Below are 16,855 nucleotides of genomic sequence, written 5' to 3'. Positions count from 1 at the left end.
GGGCCCCAAAGGCCTTTGCGGATGTTAGCGTTGGGGCACGCAGGAGTGAAGAGGTTTAGGGCTTTGCTTTTGCGGATAGCGTCTTGCGCTGACAGCGCCACTATAGGGCGTCAAAAAAAAAGCTAAGAATAAGAATAGTAATATTGACTTTCGTGTATTCGCGCTTAGTTAGAATTTAGAGGTTATTCTGTAAGCATCAAACAATTAGTGGCGCTTAATTAGTTTTAAGCAAACCAACTTTGCGTGCCTTCACCAGCCAAGCTTAGCCGTGTTAGGCCTACGAGCTATAAAATCTACAATCGAATTCGGAATCAGTGGCGTCTAATGAATCAATCTTCATAACACACTCTAGTTGAGATAAAGCGATAACCGCAGTCACTCCTCCTAGCTTGCGAACTTCACGCGTTACCACGAATCGAACCCAGTTTAGTGCTAGGTTAGAGCCGTCGCTTCGATGGGTGCCGCCATGTTTCCTGACGCAAAGCTTTTAGGGCCGCTATTTGGGCTCCCGCTAAATTGGTGAAATAGCGTTCCCAACGCAAAACCCAAACGCAATTTGCGTCTCGCGCATGCGCAGTCGCTTCGACGCTATTTCTTTGGAGCCCCAAAACGTCTGGGGCCCCTATTCTAAAACTCTCTAATAAATGTGGGGGCTTTTTCACTCTGCCTATATTTCTTAGCGCGTGTTGTATGCGTTTGTCCCATAGAAAAGCTGGCATGGCGAAGTGAGGTAGAGTTTGTTTACGCTCCGCCGCGGGCTGCCCACGCGGTGAGGCAGTGCGCAAGGACACTTCATTTGGTGATCGGTGTATCTGAAGGTGCAAGGTTCTGAATGGTGTTGTATATGTCAGGGTCGCTTTTTTCCTCTCGACGATTGATTGGATTTTTTACAAGCACTGATCCAGGAGGGCACATGTAACCGGCAAACGGAGGCTTCAGGAAAGCAGGTCTCCGGGGCACCCAAGGGGTAGCGGGCCGGCAAATGGGCTCTGAATTTCCAGCTGGAAATGGTCTTCCCAGCCAGGTTTCTAATTGAAATTAGCCCTTCCAGCTGGAAATTTTCCAGGGCCAGCTGAAAGTGGCACTTTCCAGCTGGGCTGGTCTTCCAGCTGGAACCAGCCCTTCCAGCTAGAAGCTTTCCAGCTTCAGCTGGAAACAACTGGATACAGCATTCTTTAGCTGGAAATGACTGGATAGACCATTTTCCAGCCGCAAGCAGAATCTGCCGACTGGAAAGTGGCAGGCGTTTAATAACAGGAGCTCCCTGTTGCATTAAAACGTTTTTTTATATCTGCAACATGCCCATATTTAGCCCTAAGTGGGTAAGCGCCAAACTCATCAAGGACATCATCATCATCATCAAACGACGGAGCATGTTTTATGTTTTATTAGAATGTGAAGACGTCTACCCAGCGGTCGATTTAGGCACCACTGGCCTCCTTGAAACCCTTGGGTTCAGCGGGAGCAGTGCTAATGCAAACATGTCCGCAGTAGGCATTAGTAAGAGGCGATTGGAGGATTGGTGGAAGAAAAGTAGGGAAACGACAAAAGACGGAGACGTAAAAAAAGCACAGTTCGCAATATGGGATCAGAAAATTTGGGCGTGGTAGTTCACAATATGTTTTTTCTTTTTTCGTTGTTTAATCTAGGTTAATATAGAGCTTGGTGGCGCAACCCACTGCCCCGTTCCAAAGGGGACGCTAATAACATCCATCCACCCATCCGAGAGTGTCATGGCCGTGGCCATAGCAACGTGTGACAGCAACATGACAACGTAACCTAGTTAACCTGTCTGCAGCATCGCGAACGCGATGTGCGCCGCGCGGTCGTTCGCTTTCCAGGCAACTTCTTTGCCCTATGAGTTATAAGAGCTTCCATAGCAGTGCGCGGACGTCTTGACGGACAAGAAGACGTGCTTGATGATGCGTTACGTTATAAGCATAGCTGTACTCTTTTGCCTTGTTACTTTCGTTCGGACCATTCCTGTGACATCAAACAGAAGTCTCGCTCTTCCTGGATTAACCGGAGAAAGTGTTCGCGAGAAGGTTACTGACTACAACAAGAGTAGGTTTGCCAATATTAAACTTGCTCACCTCAATGCAAGCCTAATCAAGCCTCCGGACCACCTCGAAGGACTGCCTATGCAAAGGAACGGTAACCTGAATCCAGAGTACCGAAAAGAAGTCTTACTGGGCACCGAGAGTTCAATGCAAGAAGGCGATGAATCCCTCTTACGAACCGTGTTTGCAAAGTTCGTACTTGCTGCTCATAGCTCAACTTCAAACTTTTTTCTGAATGCCCTAGTGCTGATCATGCGTTCGAATATCCTGCTATGTTTCTTTAGCAGCCATTTCAAGTGCACCAAAAACTGATTTTCGCAGCATGTTTCAGCTGCGTTCTTGAGCTAGAAACTGTAGCAAGCTTCATGTTTCATAAAAGGAATACTGACAATAGCACCCGACTTTTTTTTCTTTTTTTCTTCCAGGGTTGACATCAATCATGATCGACATGTGACCATTGCAGAACTGGAAAACTGGATTGCAGCGAAAGTTAAAGAGCATTACACTCAGGCTGTCAGGGACAACTTTTGGATATTCTCTGCACTTGACAAAAACCACGATGGTATATCTCCAGTGCATTTTCACTCTTATATCTTGATGATTACATTTTATCCGCATACTTTTCAGTGTTCCTTATTCCACTCATGCTCCCAGAGATATAAATATGTCACAAGGTTGGACTGGTTACAAATACATCCAAAAACGCAGGTGACGAAGCTGTAGCAAGAATTAAGGTGGACCATCCTCAATACAGCTTCGTTCTGTCATTTGCAATGTTAAAAAAAAAAGAAGGAAAACATACATTCCCTGCACGATCCAAAAATATGCAGCCGTAGTTTTACACAATTCAGCTGGTGTCACTTCAATTCTACTCTTTCAGGGCTAGTGTCTTGGGAGGAGTACCATGTGAACTTTATGATAGAAAAAGGCTTCGATGACAAATATGCCAAGAACCATCCAGAGGATCACAGGACTCTTGACAGAGATTGTAAGTACATACGTTTTCCGCCTTCATTATTGTACTGTTTGCACAGACGTCACTTGATGGGATTAATAACCACTTGATGCAGTGTGGAAACCAGTGCATGAATAAATCCTCAAGATGACTCTTTGGTCTGTTTGTGCCCCGAAATGCATGACTTACCCTTGTAGCTGGACATGTCATTATACTGTATAATCCTTGGGATGGCACTCAAACTGGTGTTTTCTGATGTTGTTTCCAGCATTAATTTTCATTGGAAGTTGTTCAGTGCATCTGTCTTTGATACTCTTTAGTCATTAATAATGAACAAAAAAGCGAGATTGAGCTTCTGCATGTATCCCATGTTGCACAAGACCAAAAGTCTAGGTTCCTAATTTCTTTGTACCATTTGCTGCATTAATGTCATTTCTCGCATGTGATGTGTTAATGATGACTTTTCCCGCACATTAATATATATACCATGCAAGGACTTCAGTACTTTGAGTGTGCAACGAAATTGGGAAGCACCCAACCTTTCTTTAGGTGAGAATATTGTTACGCGCTATTTCCACGCGCTGAAGCACACATCCTGCCAAGCATGGAAGAATGCACCAGAAAGATGGTGAAAGAGGACGATCAGAGTAGCGCTCGTGTTGTTCTGCCTTCTAGCCTACAGCCGTCTCTCTCTGTATCTACTTTGTAAATACAACTTTTTATCCCTTTTGGCTACTCTCATCCCATGGCAATATTTTAAGTGGCCTTAAAGGATGAGCATCACATTAACTAGGTTGGTCGAGCACAATTTTGTAATTGCAATATGTCAATCTCTTCATGAATGGAGGCTTGATGTGCCAGAAAGTATGCAGAAACAAAAACCCAGTGTTGACATTGCCTTAATTCTGTCAACTCTCTGTGGTTTCATGGATTTTGGCAGCATTTGCTTGCATCTAGTTGTTTGTAGGTAATGAAAAATGACTAAATTGTAATGTATGTCTACAAATGGATGACTACAAAAAAGTCAGCTAAAAATTTGGTGAGCTTTTTCTGCCCAAAGAGGGCCTAATATAGTAAAAATTCACCAAATATATGCCATGGCAAGAATGCATAGGTTGGCAGTGGGGGAGAATACTCACTCACACTCACTCACCATCATTTTTACAGGCCTCATACTTACTCACGTTCACACTCACACTCACAAGTGCCAACTCATGCACACTCACAAGTGCCCACTCATGCTCGCACTCACCTTCACTCACTCTCACTGGCACTCACTAGCACTCGCCTCCACTCACAATCACTGGCACTCACTTGAACTTGCCTCCACTCACAATCACTGGCACTCGCACTCACCTCTGATCACACTCACTGGCACTCAATCACACTCGCACTCACCTCCACTCACACTCACTGGCACTCACACTCACTGGTACTCACTTGCACTCGCACTGACGCCTTTGAAATGAGTGCGAGTGAGTGTGAGTGGGTGCACTCATGAGTGAGCGCGCCGACCTATGCAAGAATGTCATCAAGTGTTGCTTGAGTGCACATATTCAAAAGGAAAGATTGGCCCACATTTTCTGCACAGATAATTAGTATTTTATGCCTGTTAATAAATGCTAATAGGGTTCGTAAAAAACACAGCCAAACAATTTTCATTGATTTAGTGTTTCTCTTTTGTCTCCCTTTAGTGTGGTGGCCCTTTAGTTAGTGTCCCTTCATATGAGCAAGAGTAAGACAGGAAAAAAAATCCGAGAACACTTATGTACTTCTTATGAGTTGTGAATGCTAAAGTATTAATGTCCAGTTGAACGCCGCTGGGCAGTCCTAGTTATAAACTCCTTGCGGGCAAGCGAGCATGTTGAGATGCTTCGCGCATTTCGATTTGGCCTTACCGAGCCCCAGTTAGAACACAGGCGAGAGCTTGCGCAAACAAGGAAAGCGTGGAAAACACTGGCTTTTGAGGGTGAGAGCAAGGGTGATTTGGCGTCACGGCGATGCCTCCTCCCCTCGCGCAACACCTGGCGCACTACTGCGGCAGCAGCTGTTCCCATTCGCCCGCTCTGCTTCGTTGAGGCACGCTTGTGCTGTGATGTCGCATCCAATGGGAACTCGTCAAGGCATGCTTGTGACGTGACATCACAACCAATGGGAATTTAGGTGCCATTTTGCTGTTACAACCACCGAACGCCAGCTTTCTCGCTCAATGAGCCATTTGATGCTTTTGCATCAAAACAGTGCAGAATAGTGTTTAGTATGTTAAAGAATTATTTCCAAATACTTCCCAGTTGTGCATACTATGTACAGTGCTTTGCATGCTCAACTGTACTTTATTCTGTCAAGAGTACAGCACCGATATTACATAACTCAAACGCATGCAGTTCGAAAGTTTTCTACAATATTAAGTATTTCAATCAGTAATTGCTGTAACCAGGTGCCTATATGTATACTAAGTTACCCCTGAATGTCAATTAACATTGTATCACCTTGCATCTGTGATGGAAAAACCCGAAAGCACTTCCATGGCAGTAAACAGAAACAATGTCTTCTACATGTGTTTATATGGGCATGCCTGGACTCGTTGGAAAGCTTTTTTTTTTCTTTTAATTTCAACAGGTTGCCATGTGGCCTCTGAGAGCAGATAAATGAAAGTGCCAGTGTGTTTCCGTAATCTAGTATGCCTAACTCTTCAGTTCAGCCAGTCCATAGATTCACTGCTCTTAGAATCTTGTCTTGCGTGGTTGTCATTCCTAGGCATAGCATGGCCCATGGTGAATGTCTGCAGTAGATACTTACGCAGACAGAACACTTAGGAAAGCTCACAGGGTCATGAGTATCGGACCACTGGACCAGGTTATAGAAGTTGTAGGAGCTGCCAAAGCCTTAAGTAAGAGACTTCTTTCACCTATGAAAGTTTAAAGATAAAGAAACAGACAGATAGAGGGATGAAAGTGCATGTGCCTCGTCAGGTCTTTAGTAAACTGGTCATTCTTGGCGTCTTAGAGCAGGGTTCTCAAACACAGTCTGCATGCAACCTGTGTGGCCATCTCAAGCCTTCAGCCTCCTTGCCGTCAGCTGGGCATGCCACGCTGCAGTCTGCGATGGTTAGTGTGTAATATCTGTGACCTACTGACTGCCTTGAATTTGAGAACCCTGTCCTAGAACGGTGCCCAGCTATTAGGTGCAATGTAATAGGGCCTCCAGATCAGTTTTGACCTGCTGGTGTTACTTTGTTGTTCTTCACCAGAATATTATTGTTTTGTTTTACTTCCCTCATTAGAATGTGCCTGCTGTGGCTGGTAATTTGAAGTGACAACTTCTTGCTTATTAGCAAAGCATTGTAGCTTCTGAGCCACTGTGACAAAAATTATTTGTAAGCTAAGAGTAATTAGAAAACTTGTGCACAACAGATAAATGGCGTTTCTTTAATACCAGTTTATGCTGCACCAAAAAAGAAAAAGAAAAGCAAGGATCTCACAAAAACTTTAGCTGCGGTGCAAATTTTTCCAAATGATTGTGAAAAAGAAAGTGCTCTTGAGTTAAATCCGTGAGGTAGTCTGCTTGCATAAACTCACAAATGATTGGCAAGCAGTATGTAGAAGATTGAGTGTGCGTGCACTGCACATATTTGATGTTCAAACATGATGTGATGATATATTTCTCTATACTCTATGGCTGCAGTGAAGGAGAAGATTCTACTTGACAAAGCTATGTGGTTTGAAGCAGCTAACTCTCACCCAGATGCATTGAACATTGATGAATTCCTTACCTTCCGGCACCCTGAGCACAGTCATGTCTCACTAATCAAAATGGTGAATGACATCATCAGCAGCCTTGGTAAGCACTCATTTCCAGGTTGTGCATAATATTGCTGTGAAATTTACTTTTCCTTTTCTGTATCTTGGCCATATAACTTTTCCACTGTTGTCATCTCATGCACGATGAAAAAGTATATAATTTCAGCGTGAAAACCTTGCATGCTGTCTGCCAAACAAAAAGGACCTTTCTAAGATCCAGAAAGATGCTACCTTGCTTCTTTAAGAGGAAGCTTTAGCTTGGGTGCTGCTATCTAAATACATGTAAAAGGAGCATTCGTTTTTCTCGGTAACCACTGCACCAAATTTGACAAGGTTTGTTTCATTTAAAATAAAAACTTCAAATCTAGTGACTGTTCATTTTGAATTTTTGATTTAGGTTGTCAATTTTTTATTAAACATTTGCAAAATAGAAAATTTTCAGAAAACAAAACCATCAAGTTTACAACTGTGTAACTCAACAAGGAAAAATGATATCACAGTTCTCTGAATTGCATCTGATAGTGCATCTAAAGCGGACAAAATTGATGTGTTACACATGAATCTAAAAAATGTGGTAATATGTAAATACAGCTTTTGCAGAACCCTTGTAAATGACATAATAAGTGCACGTCAGATATAAATTGACAAATCGAATTTGTCCGCTTTAAATTATCAAATGAATGCCGTTTACAGAACTGCGATATCTGTTCTTGATGCAGAGGTATTAACTTATAAACTTCGTTCATTGATTATTTTTTAATTTTTGAAAATCCTTTTCACGAAATTTAGGCCCTAAATCGAAATTCGGCTTCCAACAGTCACTAGAATTTACCTTTCTCTCTCAAATGCAACAAATTTAATTAATGTCGGTCCAGGGGTTATCTCGGAAAAGCGTTTTTTGCGTTCTACATGTACTTGAATAGGCCGTGTCAGAGTTTGGCCTGAGCTAAAGGTTCCTCTTAAACCATATCTCTATTTATTCTTAATTTTCTTTTTTTCTCTAGCAGCTTTCACTAAGCATTTTATTCCATGAAAAGTTGTATTCTGGATAGGGTCTACTTTAAGCACCTAGCAACATGAATAAAGTTTTTGCATTTGTGCTTAGAACTATCAATGCGAGATTGGCAGTGACCACATATATAATTGAAGTGGTAACTGCATAGAATGTTTCTAACAAAAATTGACAGCTAATAAAGTATGTAGCTCTACTTACTGGGCCTTTTCTAGGCAGCATAAGGATCTTAAATGCAGAAAAAAAATTCTAGCACGTCCATGCATTTTATTACTCTTTCGTTGTTGCAAAATAGTTGTTGTTTGTGGGCATGTGCATGGGTGTATGGGTGGTTATAGCTTTGTTTGGCAACATGACAGAAATATATGAAATGGGTGCATCTTGATAACCCACCTTCAAAATGTTGCATAACTAAGAAATTTAGACTTGCATACAGTAGCTTCTTCCCCTAACAGCATTGAGATTGCGCTGTGTTCACATAAAACCTGCATGTGCATCTGTAGAACGCCTCTTTTTCACGATCACCTTTCTTCCTTAGATTTGTAGTTGAGGTGAACTTTACATAAGTAAATGGGCAAGCCACATTTGTGATGTTATTCTTTAAAATAATGAAGTGTGAAAAAATTTGGCTGAATAAAAAATTGTACAAATGTTTGTCTTTCCATAACAAAGAAGTTAAAGGGTTAATGTGTCTCCAAGGCACTGTGTAGTGCAGGTGCTATGTATTTAGAGGAGCTTTGGGAAGTGGACAACAGTCTTTTCTTGACAGGCCATGTTCATTGGCCTTCCAGATGAAAATGGAGATGAACAGCTTTCCGAGGAGGAGTTTTCTCAACTTGGACCTGATGAGATGAAACGCACAACAAAGGAAGAGTGGAAAAAGGAACGAATCCAGGAGTTTCGCCAAAATATCGACCTCAATGGAGATGGACAGGCCAGTCGACAAGAGTTGCTGGTATATTGGCGCATATTACTCACACCAGATGTTTTAATGTAGCTTACGTAACAGTAAAGCACAACTGTTGAGTTTATGTGAAGTACAGTTAAACCTCGATATAACGAACTTTATTGTAACGAAATTCTCAATATGACAAAATATCTAACTTTTAATTACCTTTTGTTCACAGAACACCACGTAATTAGAATCTCAATATTACAAAGTGTGTTTGTATGCAATTTCAATATAGCAAAATTTCGCTTCCGCAGCAAAGGAATGCCGAGACAGTAAACGGAAACTTCCACGGCCACAGATGGTCAAATGATAGAATTGCAAGCAGCTGCTTGCAAACGCACCACTCAAATAACACCCTGTGCGACAAGAGCGACCTCTGAAAAGAAGCCACATCATGTTCCATGGAAAGTCTAAGTGCGATAACATCCTATCGCGCCCCGCGCACTTTGTGCTTTGGGTGTGAGTGAAAGAGTGCGAGGGTGAGAAAGAAAGATGGTGGTTTCGTGCATGAGTGCCACCTTCCCACATGAGCAAAGGGAAAGAGGGGAGGGGATCGAGCTGAGCTCGCGGTAACGCGATCAAGCGCGTGCGAGAGGCAGGGCGGAGATAAGTTGGTGCGTGTCGCAATTTCTGGCGCGCGTCTCGACTGCGCGTGGCTGTAAGCACAACTGAGCGTATACGCAGGTGCATACCCTGCTTTAGAGTTAATGCGCCGTGTGTGCAAAGAGTGGGCGTGCCGAGACGGTGTGGCATCGTGTAAGCCGACTTCCCGCGCGTTTACTATTGAAGGTTGCATAATCTCGATATTCAGTGACCTGTTGGAGTGAGAGGCAGACGGGGCAGCGTTTTTAATGATAGCGTCATCCCAGTGCCGACGACTCTATCAGCCATGGGGGCAGAGTGCATGCGTGGCTGGCTGGCTTCGCATGGCTGGCTTCGTTTAATTCGTACCGCCTATGCGAAGATATTGTCGACGTGGCATGAAACTATCATTCGTCACCGACTCCCAAATTTATCAAAGTGAATGGGTTTCTTATTCAAATTCGTTTCTTTTTTCGATTGCTCGATAATTTGGGAAATTCTGCGGCACCTTTCGGTGTAAATCAATCGGCGACTGCACTTATTTGCATAAAATGTCAAATTTCAATACAACAAAATTTCGGTATAACAAAGAAATTGCAGATTTTACCTACTTCGTTATATGTATCGAGGTTTAACTGTACAACCATGGTGCAGCTTCTTTCGCCATAGTGCTCCTAGTAAAGGACTGCATTGAAATATGCTGTTGCTGACTAGTTAAATTTAATTGTGGGGTTTAACGTCCCAAAACTTCATAGTGGGTTATGACGGACAGCAGATTAATTTTGACTGATTGCGGTTCTTTAACGATTTTTTAGATAGTCAAGCATACATAAATAGTAACATTGGTCAGGGAAGCACTTCCACATTATCCAAGAAAGATTGCCAAATGATGGGACCTGTGCTCGTGTCTTTAGTAACCTAGCCAGCACAAGTGTCAATAGAACAGATCGGCAGATGGCAGCTATTTAGTAAATGCACAGACCCACCGTGGTTGCTGAGTGGCTATGGTGTTGGGCTACTGAGCACGAGGTTGTGGGATCGAATCCCAGCCACGGCGGCCGCATTTCGGTGGGGGTGAAATGCAAGAACACCCGTGTACTTAGATTTAGGTGCACGTTAAAAAATTCCAGGTGGTCGAAATTTCCAGAGTCTTCCACTACAGCGTGCCTCGTAATCAGAAAGTGGTTTTGACACGTAAAACCCCATAATTTAATTTTTTTTTAAAGTAAATGCACAGATGGTATCACTTCTTGGCGCCTTTAAAGGCGCGCTGAAACACTTTTCTATCTACTCGTAGAATAACATCACTATTAAATTACGTCGCCTCATGAATCTCCTGCCACAAAAAATGTTTAAATCCTTCAAGCACAAGCGAAGACGTAGTTATCGGAGCTATCAGCAGCTTTCTGTCACCTTCATTTGCACTACTGCTCTTGAAGCTACACCGGGAGACTGCTAAAGGGAGCAATGCCCCCCCGCCCCCCTGGCTCCACCCAAAGGTTGAATGCGAGATGGCTCGTGGCGGCACCCTGTGGCAGCTGCGATATCTATGCTACGCTTTTCATTTTGGAGGCCATGCATAGCAGATGCACCAACACGCAACTGTCGTGTTCAGACTAGCAGTACAAATATGAAATGGTAGAATGCACACATATTTTTCATTTATTTAACTCAAGTGAGCAATAATTTTATTTTCTGAGAATGTTCTCACGATCCCGAAATCAGCCAATAGCTGTTGTGGGTCCAGGGGGACGGCGCGGCAGGCAGACAGCATGCAGCTGTCTCCACAGCTGAGTTGAGTTGCAGCCAGTTGCAAGCTTGTCAGCCGAAAGACGAGAACGCATTGGGAGAACCATAGTTTAACAACAGCTGCAGACGGGCTAGATGGTGCATTACAGATCGACGGAAAATAAGCGATGTGAGTTGGCGCCTGTCCTGTGTCTTTCTCGGCTGTTCATGTGTGTCTTCCTGTGCGCTTATTTTCCATCGATCTGAGAGAACCACGTTTCTCGCAAGCGGTGAAGGCATAATGGTTTGAGAGGAAACAGGAAGAGTTGGCGCTATGACCAAAGAAAGGAGAAAGGAGGGAAAGGGGTGCCCCCATCACAACTACACAGCAAGGCTCGAAAGGCTGCGGGAGTGGTGAAAGGTACCTTCTCCACACTACCCTCCGTAGTGCACATGTGATTATCACATGATAACCGTGCACGGCTGCTCCAAAAATATCAGAATGTGTGTTCATATCCACATGCTGCATGACAACATTGCGAAAGAGAGAGCACGCGATTTTTCACTGCTTTCGACACAATGTTAAATTCCCTGCTGCATGCAGTGCAATAATATTTGGCTTACATGTTCATAAGAGCCTCGTTAACAGATTGGCAACATTCTTTTTTACTGTGTTCAAAAAGTGTTTCAGCACCCCTTTAATAGTAACAACAGGCTTGTCTGCCTTGATTGACAAACCTGTACAGCTCCTTAAAGCGCTGCTCACAAGGCCACATTAGAAATTTTTGGTTACTCATTGGAAGTTGCGAGGTGCTGTTGAGGGTTTTGTACCACTAGAAATTTTTTTTCAAATTGGTTCTTTATTAGACAAGATAAAAGATAATGGAATGTTGCATTACTACCTATGCAGCCAGAAAGCAAGCTTCACTGCCAACATGGACACTCTCACCTTACGCCGATTAGCGTCCGCAAGCAACATTTCTTCTTTTCATTCTGTCACACCATAGCCAAGGAACCCCATCATATCTGCATCACAAGTCTTGCTGTCTTTTCTTTATTTCTTTTTTGCTGTGTGGCCCACTTTCAGTGGCAGTAGTGTTGTGTATTCTGTATTGAATGATTTACTAAAGTCAAGTGCCATAATCGATGACATTGCAGACAGTGCGTCTTATGTAGAGGCATTGGCGCATGTGGCCATTACTCTCTGACTGAAGCAGAGCTCTCTTAAGAGGATGGGTGTGCTGACCTTCACGTCTTATGTAGAGGCATTGGTGCATGTGACCATTCATTACTCTATGACTGAAGCAGAGCTCTCTTAAGAAGATGGGTGTGCTAACCTTCACTTGAAATTTCAGTGGTTTTCATGCCGCACAGCCATTTGATACTTCGTATACGTGACAACTACTGCGTGATCTATGCACTGCTCTTGTCTGTTACCAGAGGCCAAACCTAGAGTGGGTCCTTTAAACCATTTGGTATTAAAACCCCGGATTTCTTCAATTTGCCTACGTCACTGTGAACCAGTTCATGACAGGGCTTCAGCAGTGCAAGCACAATGAGACACTTGAAACAAATGCTGATGTGCAGACGCAGTGCAGGCATTGTGTTTGTACCCCTAATGTGCACCATCTGCATAAGTGTAAGAAGCCCCAAAACGGCAGGTATATATGGCGACTTCTGAGGTTTGATATTAAGAATGCCAGAAAGCAGTATAGATCATACAAGGATCGTGCAAGGCGTGCCATACAACATTCTTAAACTTGTGCCTTTGCAGGCCGCATACGCAGGCAATTTTTTTCACTCATTTGATCTCTCAGCAAGGGCAATGAAAATGCCAGAAAACTACCCGTGCTGAAAATTGACAGAGACTGTTTAATCTGAAATAGCACATGGTTTGATCAGCACAAATGGTTGAATTGAGGGCTATGGTGTGCGACATAACACATCTCACATTGCATAGAGGGAGCGGGCATGTACAGTTAGGGTTTCAAAAGCACTTATGCCCATGACCTGCTTGTCTGCTGCGCAGTCGGTATCGGGAAAGTGCAGAAAAATCATGAACCAACCTAGCACCTTTTGAAACTAACAGCGTGGTTCAGAGTACACCATTGCTGCAATGGTTAAACGAATGCTAGGGTGCAGCATTTCTTGATTCAGTTCAAGCGGTGCAGGCATATCGAACAGACCTCCCTCGACTTGGCCGAGTGCCATATTTACCTTACCTTACAAATGTGATCGTTTGAATGTGAATGTTTATTATACTTTTGCCCACAAGAACACTATACTCAAAGCTGTATAAATATGAAAATAACACTTCACAGCATGCATTTTTCATGTGAGTCTTCTCAGGTGAGTGTGTCACTTTTGAATGCAAACATGATGGCAGTGGCCATCGGTACAATGAGTTAAGTTTCAGTCTTTTTTTCCTTTGCAGATGTACAATGATCCTGAGAACCCTATTCATGCAAGAAGTGAAGCACGAGAACTGGTGCAGCAGGCTGACAGCAACGGGGACAACCAGTTAAGCCTGGAAGAGGTTCTTTCCCAAAAGGATGTATTTCTCGGAAGCAAGATGGTGAATACAGCCAAGAATATCCACGACGAATTTTGATGACTGCTGCCTCAATTCTTCAGGCTTCCAACACCAAAAGCTACACTTCTGAAAACTGGGGGCATATGGTCACCGCACACATGTGCCGAGGGGATTGTTCCTTTTGTTCGGTGCATAGAATGTACGACATTGTCTGGTCGTGAATTTTATTGTCAGCAGTGCACAAATGTTTTTGGCACTGTGGCACCTGGGGCTCTTGATAGAAGTGTGGCCTTTCAGCATTATTTCAACTTCATAGAAATATCGAGTGCATTCACCACTATGTGCAAATTTGTAAGTAATAAGTGGTGAAGAGTGGCAATTGTATGCTTGTTAGAAATTGTATGTATTTCACTTTTGGTGGACAGTAGTGCACCTCATGTGCTCTCTTGGCCTTTGACTTTCAGTTATGTACGTACAGGGACTGTGTGACATCTGCAAAGACAGTAACTGTAGATAATTATGGCTCTCAGTGATACATTAAATAGGAGGCTAAGTACAGATATAAGAAATTATGGTTGCCATTCCATTAAAACAATATTCAACATCCACTAGTGTCCACTAAGTACTCTTGCAAAAATCTACTAAAGTATGAGCTCAGAAAATTGTTCAAAATTTTGCAATATCTCCTAAATGTGCATGCTTTCTGCCAAACGGGCTAAAAATATACTATGGCTAGCAGAATATCAGTAAAATGGCAGCATTGCATGGGCATAACCTCATTGCATACAAAAAGGGCTCCATACCCTATACTCTAAATTGTATCTGCATACTGCACTGCAAATGAGCCTCATTTCAACTTGAGAATGCCATTGTTATGTCAAATACTCATTATAATCATACATGCATTGCATGCTAACATCTGCAAAATCATACTTGACTTACTTCGTTGTATTCATTTTCTATCTAAGTTCTCTGTTCTAAAATGCCTGCACTTTGGACACAATTGTGGCAAAATTAAAATAAAGTGATGATTTGGGTTAAGTGACTACATTGTAAGGAAGGTTTACAGTAAGGGAGTCTGAACAAATAAACAAAATGAAAGTAATGTGTTAGTTTGTAACACCGTGGTTATGCCCTTCAGTGCTAGTGCCACCTTCACACTATTTAAAAGTGCAGTTATGATGGCAAACGAGTGATTTTCGTAATTAAAATATTTTGCAGAATAGATCATAAGCAGTTTTGTGCATTGTCTGTGATTGTGGCACAAGGTTTTTTTCACACAGTCCCTGTGTCAGGGAAGTGATTTTGAACAGCGACAAAGATTGCACAAACTGTTGTGCGATAGCAAAGCCATCAGATGCATTATGCCACATTCGGTGGCTTGAACTGAATGTGTGCATACTTCGTAGTTCTGCATATATTTATGTAATATTTTTTAAGGATTGTTTTTTCTTGCTTGAGAAAATTTTATTTTTCGCATTTAACCTCCAGCTGAACTGTTGGTGGTCATTCTTGTTGCAATGTTATTACAGCTGTAGTGCTTTCTTCTACTTAATTCACAATTTATTTGCTTATGAACCTTCACTTATACTAGAACAAATGCATACTAATTGTTAGTACTTAAGCCTACGAATTGTGCATAAGTGAAACTGCTAGCGTAAATGTTTTTTGTTTGGTCAGAATGTCAGCCCAATTTGCTACTGATGCCAGGTCAGTTTATGAAAAATAAACACAAAAGACTGCGTGAGCTGAAGGCAGAGCAAAAATATTTGCTCAGTTGTGCTGCAGTATCTTACTAATTGTACAAGGTGTGCATTGCTGCATGTTGCAATGCTGCTTCCAAAATCTTCCTGAATTGACAAAATAATATATATATATATATATATAGTCTTTTACTTTTTGCAAGTGTCTGTCGAGATTGTAGCTTTTGAATGTGTAGTTCCAAAACAGATATCCTATAGATTGAATAAGAGCAATATGTAATGCCATAATGTTTTTTACTGTGATACCTGTACAGAAAAGCACATGAATCTGTGATAGTAGCAACAAAGCAGACACCCCAATGTAGCACCATATGGTTTTCAGGTGCAACGCTTTTTTGAATTTTAGCTTTTTTTTTCTACAGTAGCACATTTAAAGTGTGCTTGCATTATTACTTCTTTTTCACAATATTTGATGTTGGTTGTCACTCATAGTTATTGCACGTACATTTTTACAGGTTTTATGCACCAGCTCTGCTGCCTCTTAACACTTATGCTGTACTAGCCACAAATTTGTACTGTACGAGTTTTGTTATTCAATGAATTCAGCACATGGCGTTTTACTGAAGTTTCTATTGTATTTGCAGTAACATGTCGCCTGCTACAGCTGCAATCAGCTTTTGCAGGAGAGTCAAACACTCTTCTGCAAAAAAGAAGTAACAAAATAAAATAAACAAATGAAAGTAATTCGCTAATGCAAATGAAAGTAAGCATTGGCCAATTCGTTCCCCTTTACAACTCTGAATGGGCACAAATGTCAAGACACCTAGTATGCTATATTGTTTGTTGCATGAATAGCTGAAACTGCAGTCGTTCAATGCCACTGGAATGATGGGAAGTACAGGCCTCAGATTGGCTCTTGATTTGTGTGCTGTGATATGCATTCTTCAAGTTTTATTGTCTTCTTCCTATTTTCGAAGATTTGTTTTTAAGCTTTATAGTTCTGTGCTATCGCCATAAAGTTATTCAGATCTTGTGTATTCCAATTTGCATACCTACTTTCTCACCCACATGCAACGATGCAATATACATGTGGAGTAGTGCTGCCATTGGGAGCGGACATTATTTACTGAGCAGATTACCAGTTTAGTAAATTTACAACCTCGCAGCTTTATGGTGGCTTAATCATGCTTTCTGGTGAATTTCGTATAAAAAGTATGATATGCAGTTTTACTAATGCATCATGTTTTTGTTGCCAAATAGGGCATTTATGCAGACATCAGCTGAGCAGGGCTTTAATTTCTCGTTTTCATGGTGACCAGTGACCAGTCCATTCATATCATCATGCTCCAGAACACAGTGCTTACAGGTAATCTTACCTTTGTTCTGGAAGTGTAACAGTGTGTGATTCCAGCAGCTACAACTTCTATTATGAATGCAACGTCTGCTTCAAACGTGCTGCGGGCTTTTCATGTTTAGGAGGGAAGCAGTGCTACTGCGTTTGCTTTCAACCTTCGACTGCTCTGGCAAGCT

At 42.2% G+C, this 16,855-nt stretch overlaps 1 protein-coding gene across 1 annotated transcript; it reads left to right on the top strand.

The window, feature by feature from the left end:
* The first annotated feature begins 1,717 nt into the window (after positions 1-1,717).
* Positions 1,718-16,362, top strand: myd (stromal cell derived factor mayday). The gene is made up of 6 exons (XM_065427584.1): positions 1,718-2,251; positions 2,486-2,622; positions 2,941-3,048; positions 6,700-6,855; positions 8,619-8,782; positions 13,524-16,362. The coding sequence occupies exons 1-6, from the start codon at positions 1,920-1,922 to the stop codon at positions 13,698-13,700; spliced, it is 1,074 nt and encodes a 357-aa protein (XP_065283656.1). The 5' UTR covers positions 1,718-1,919; the 3' UTR covers positions 13,701-16,362.
* Positions 16,363-16,855: the final 493 nt, after the last annotated feature.

The sequence above is a fragment of the Dermacentor albipictus genome, chromosome 2, assembly GCF_038994185.2.
Source record: "Dermacentor albipictus isolate Rhodes 1998 colony chromosome 2, USDA_Dalb.pri_finalv2, whole genome shotgun sequence".
Taxonomy (NCBI): Eukaryota; Metazoa; Arthropoda; class Arachnida; order Ixodida; family Ixodidae; genus Dermacentor; species Dermacentor albipictus.
Note: the sequence above shows the minus strand (reverse complement) of the source record. Positions and strands in the feature narration are given on the sequence as shown.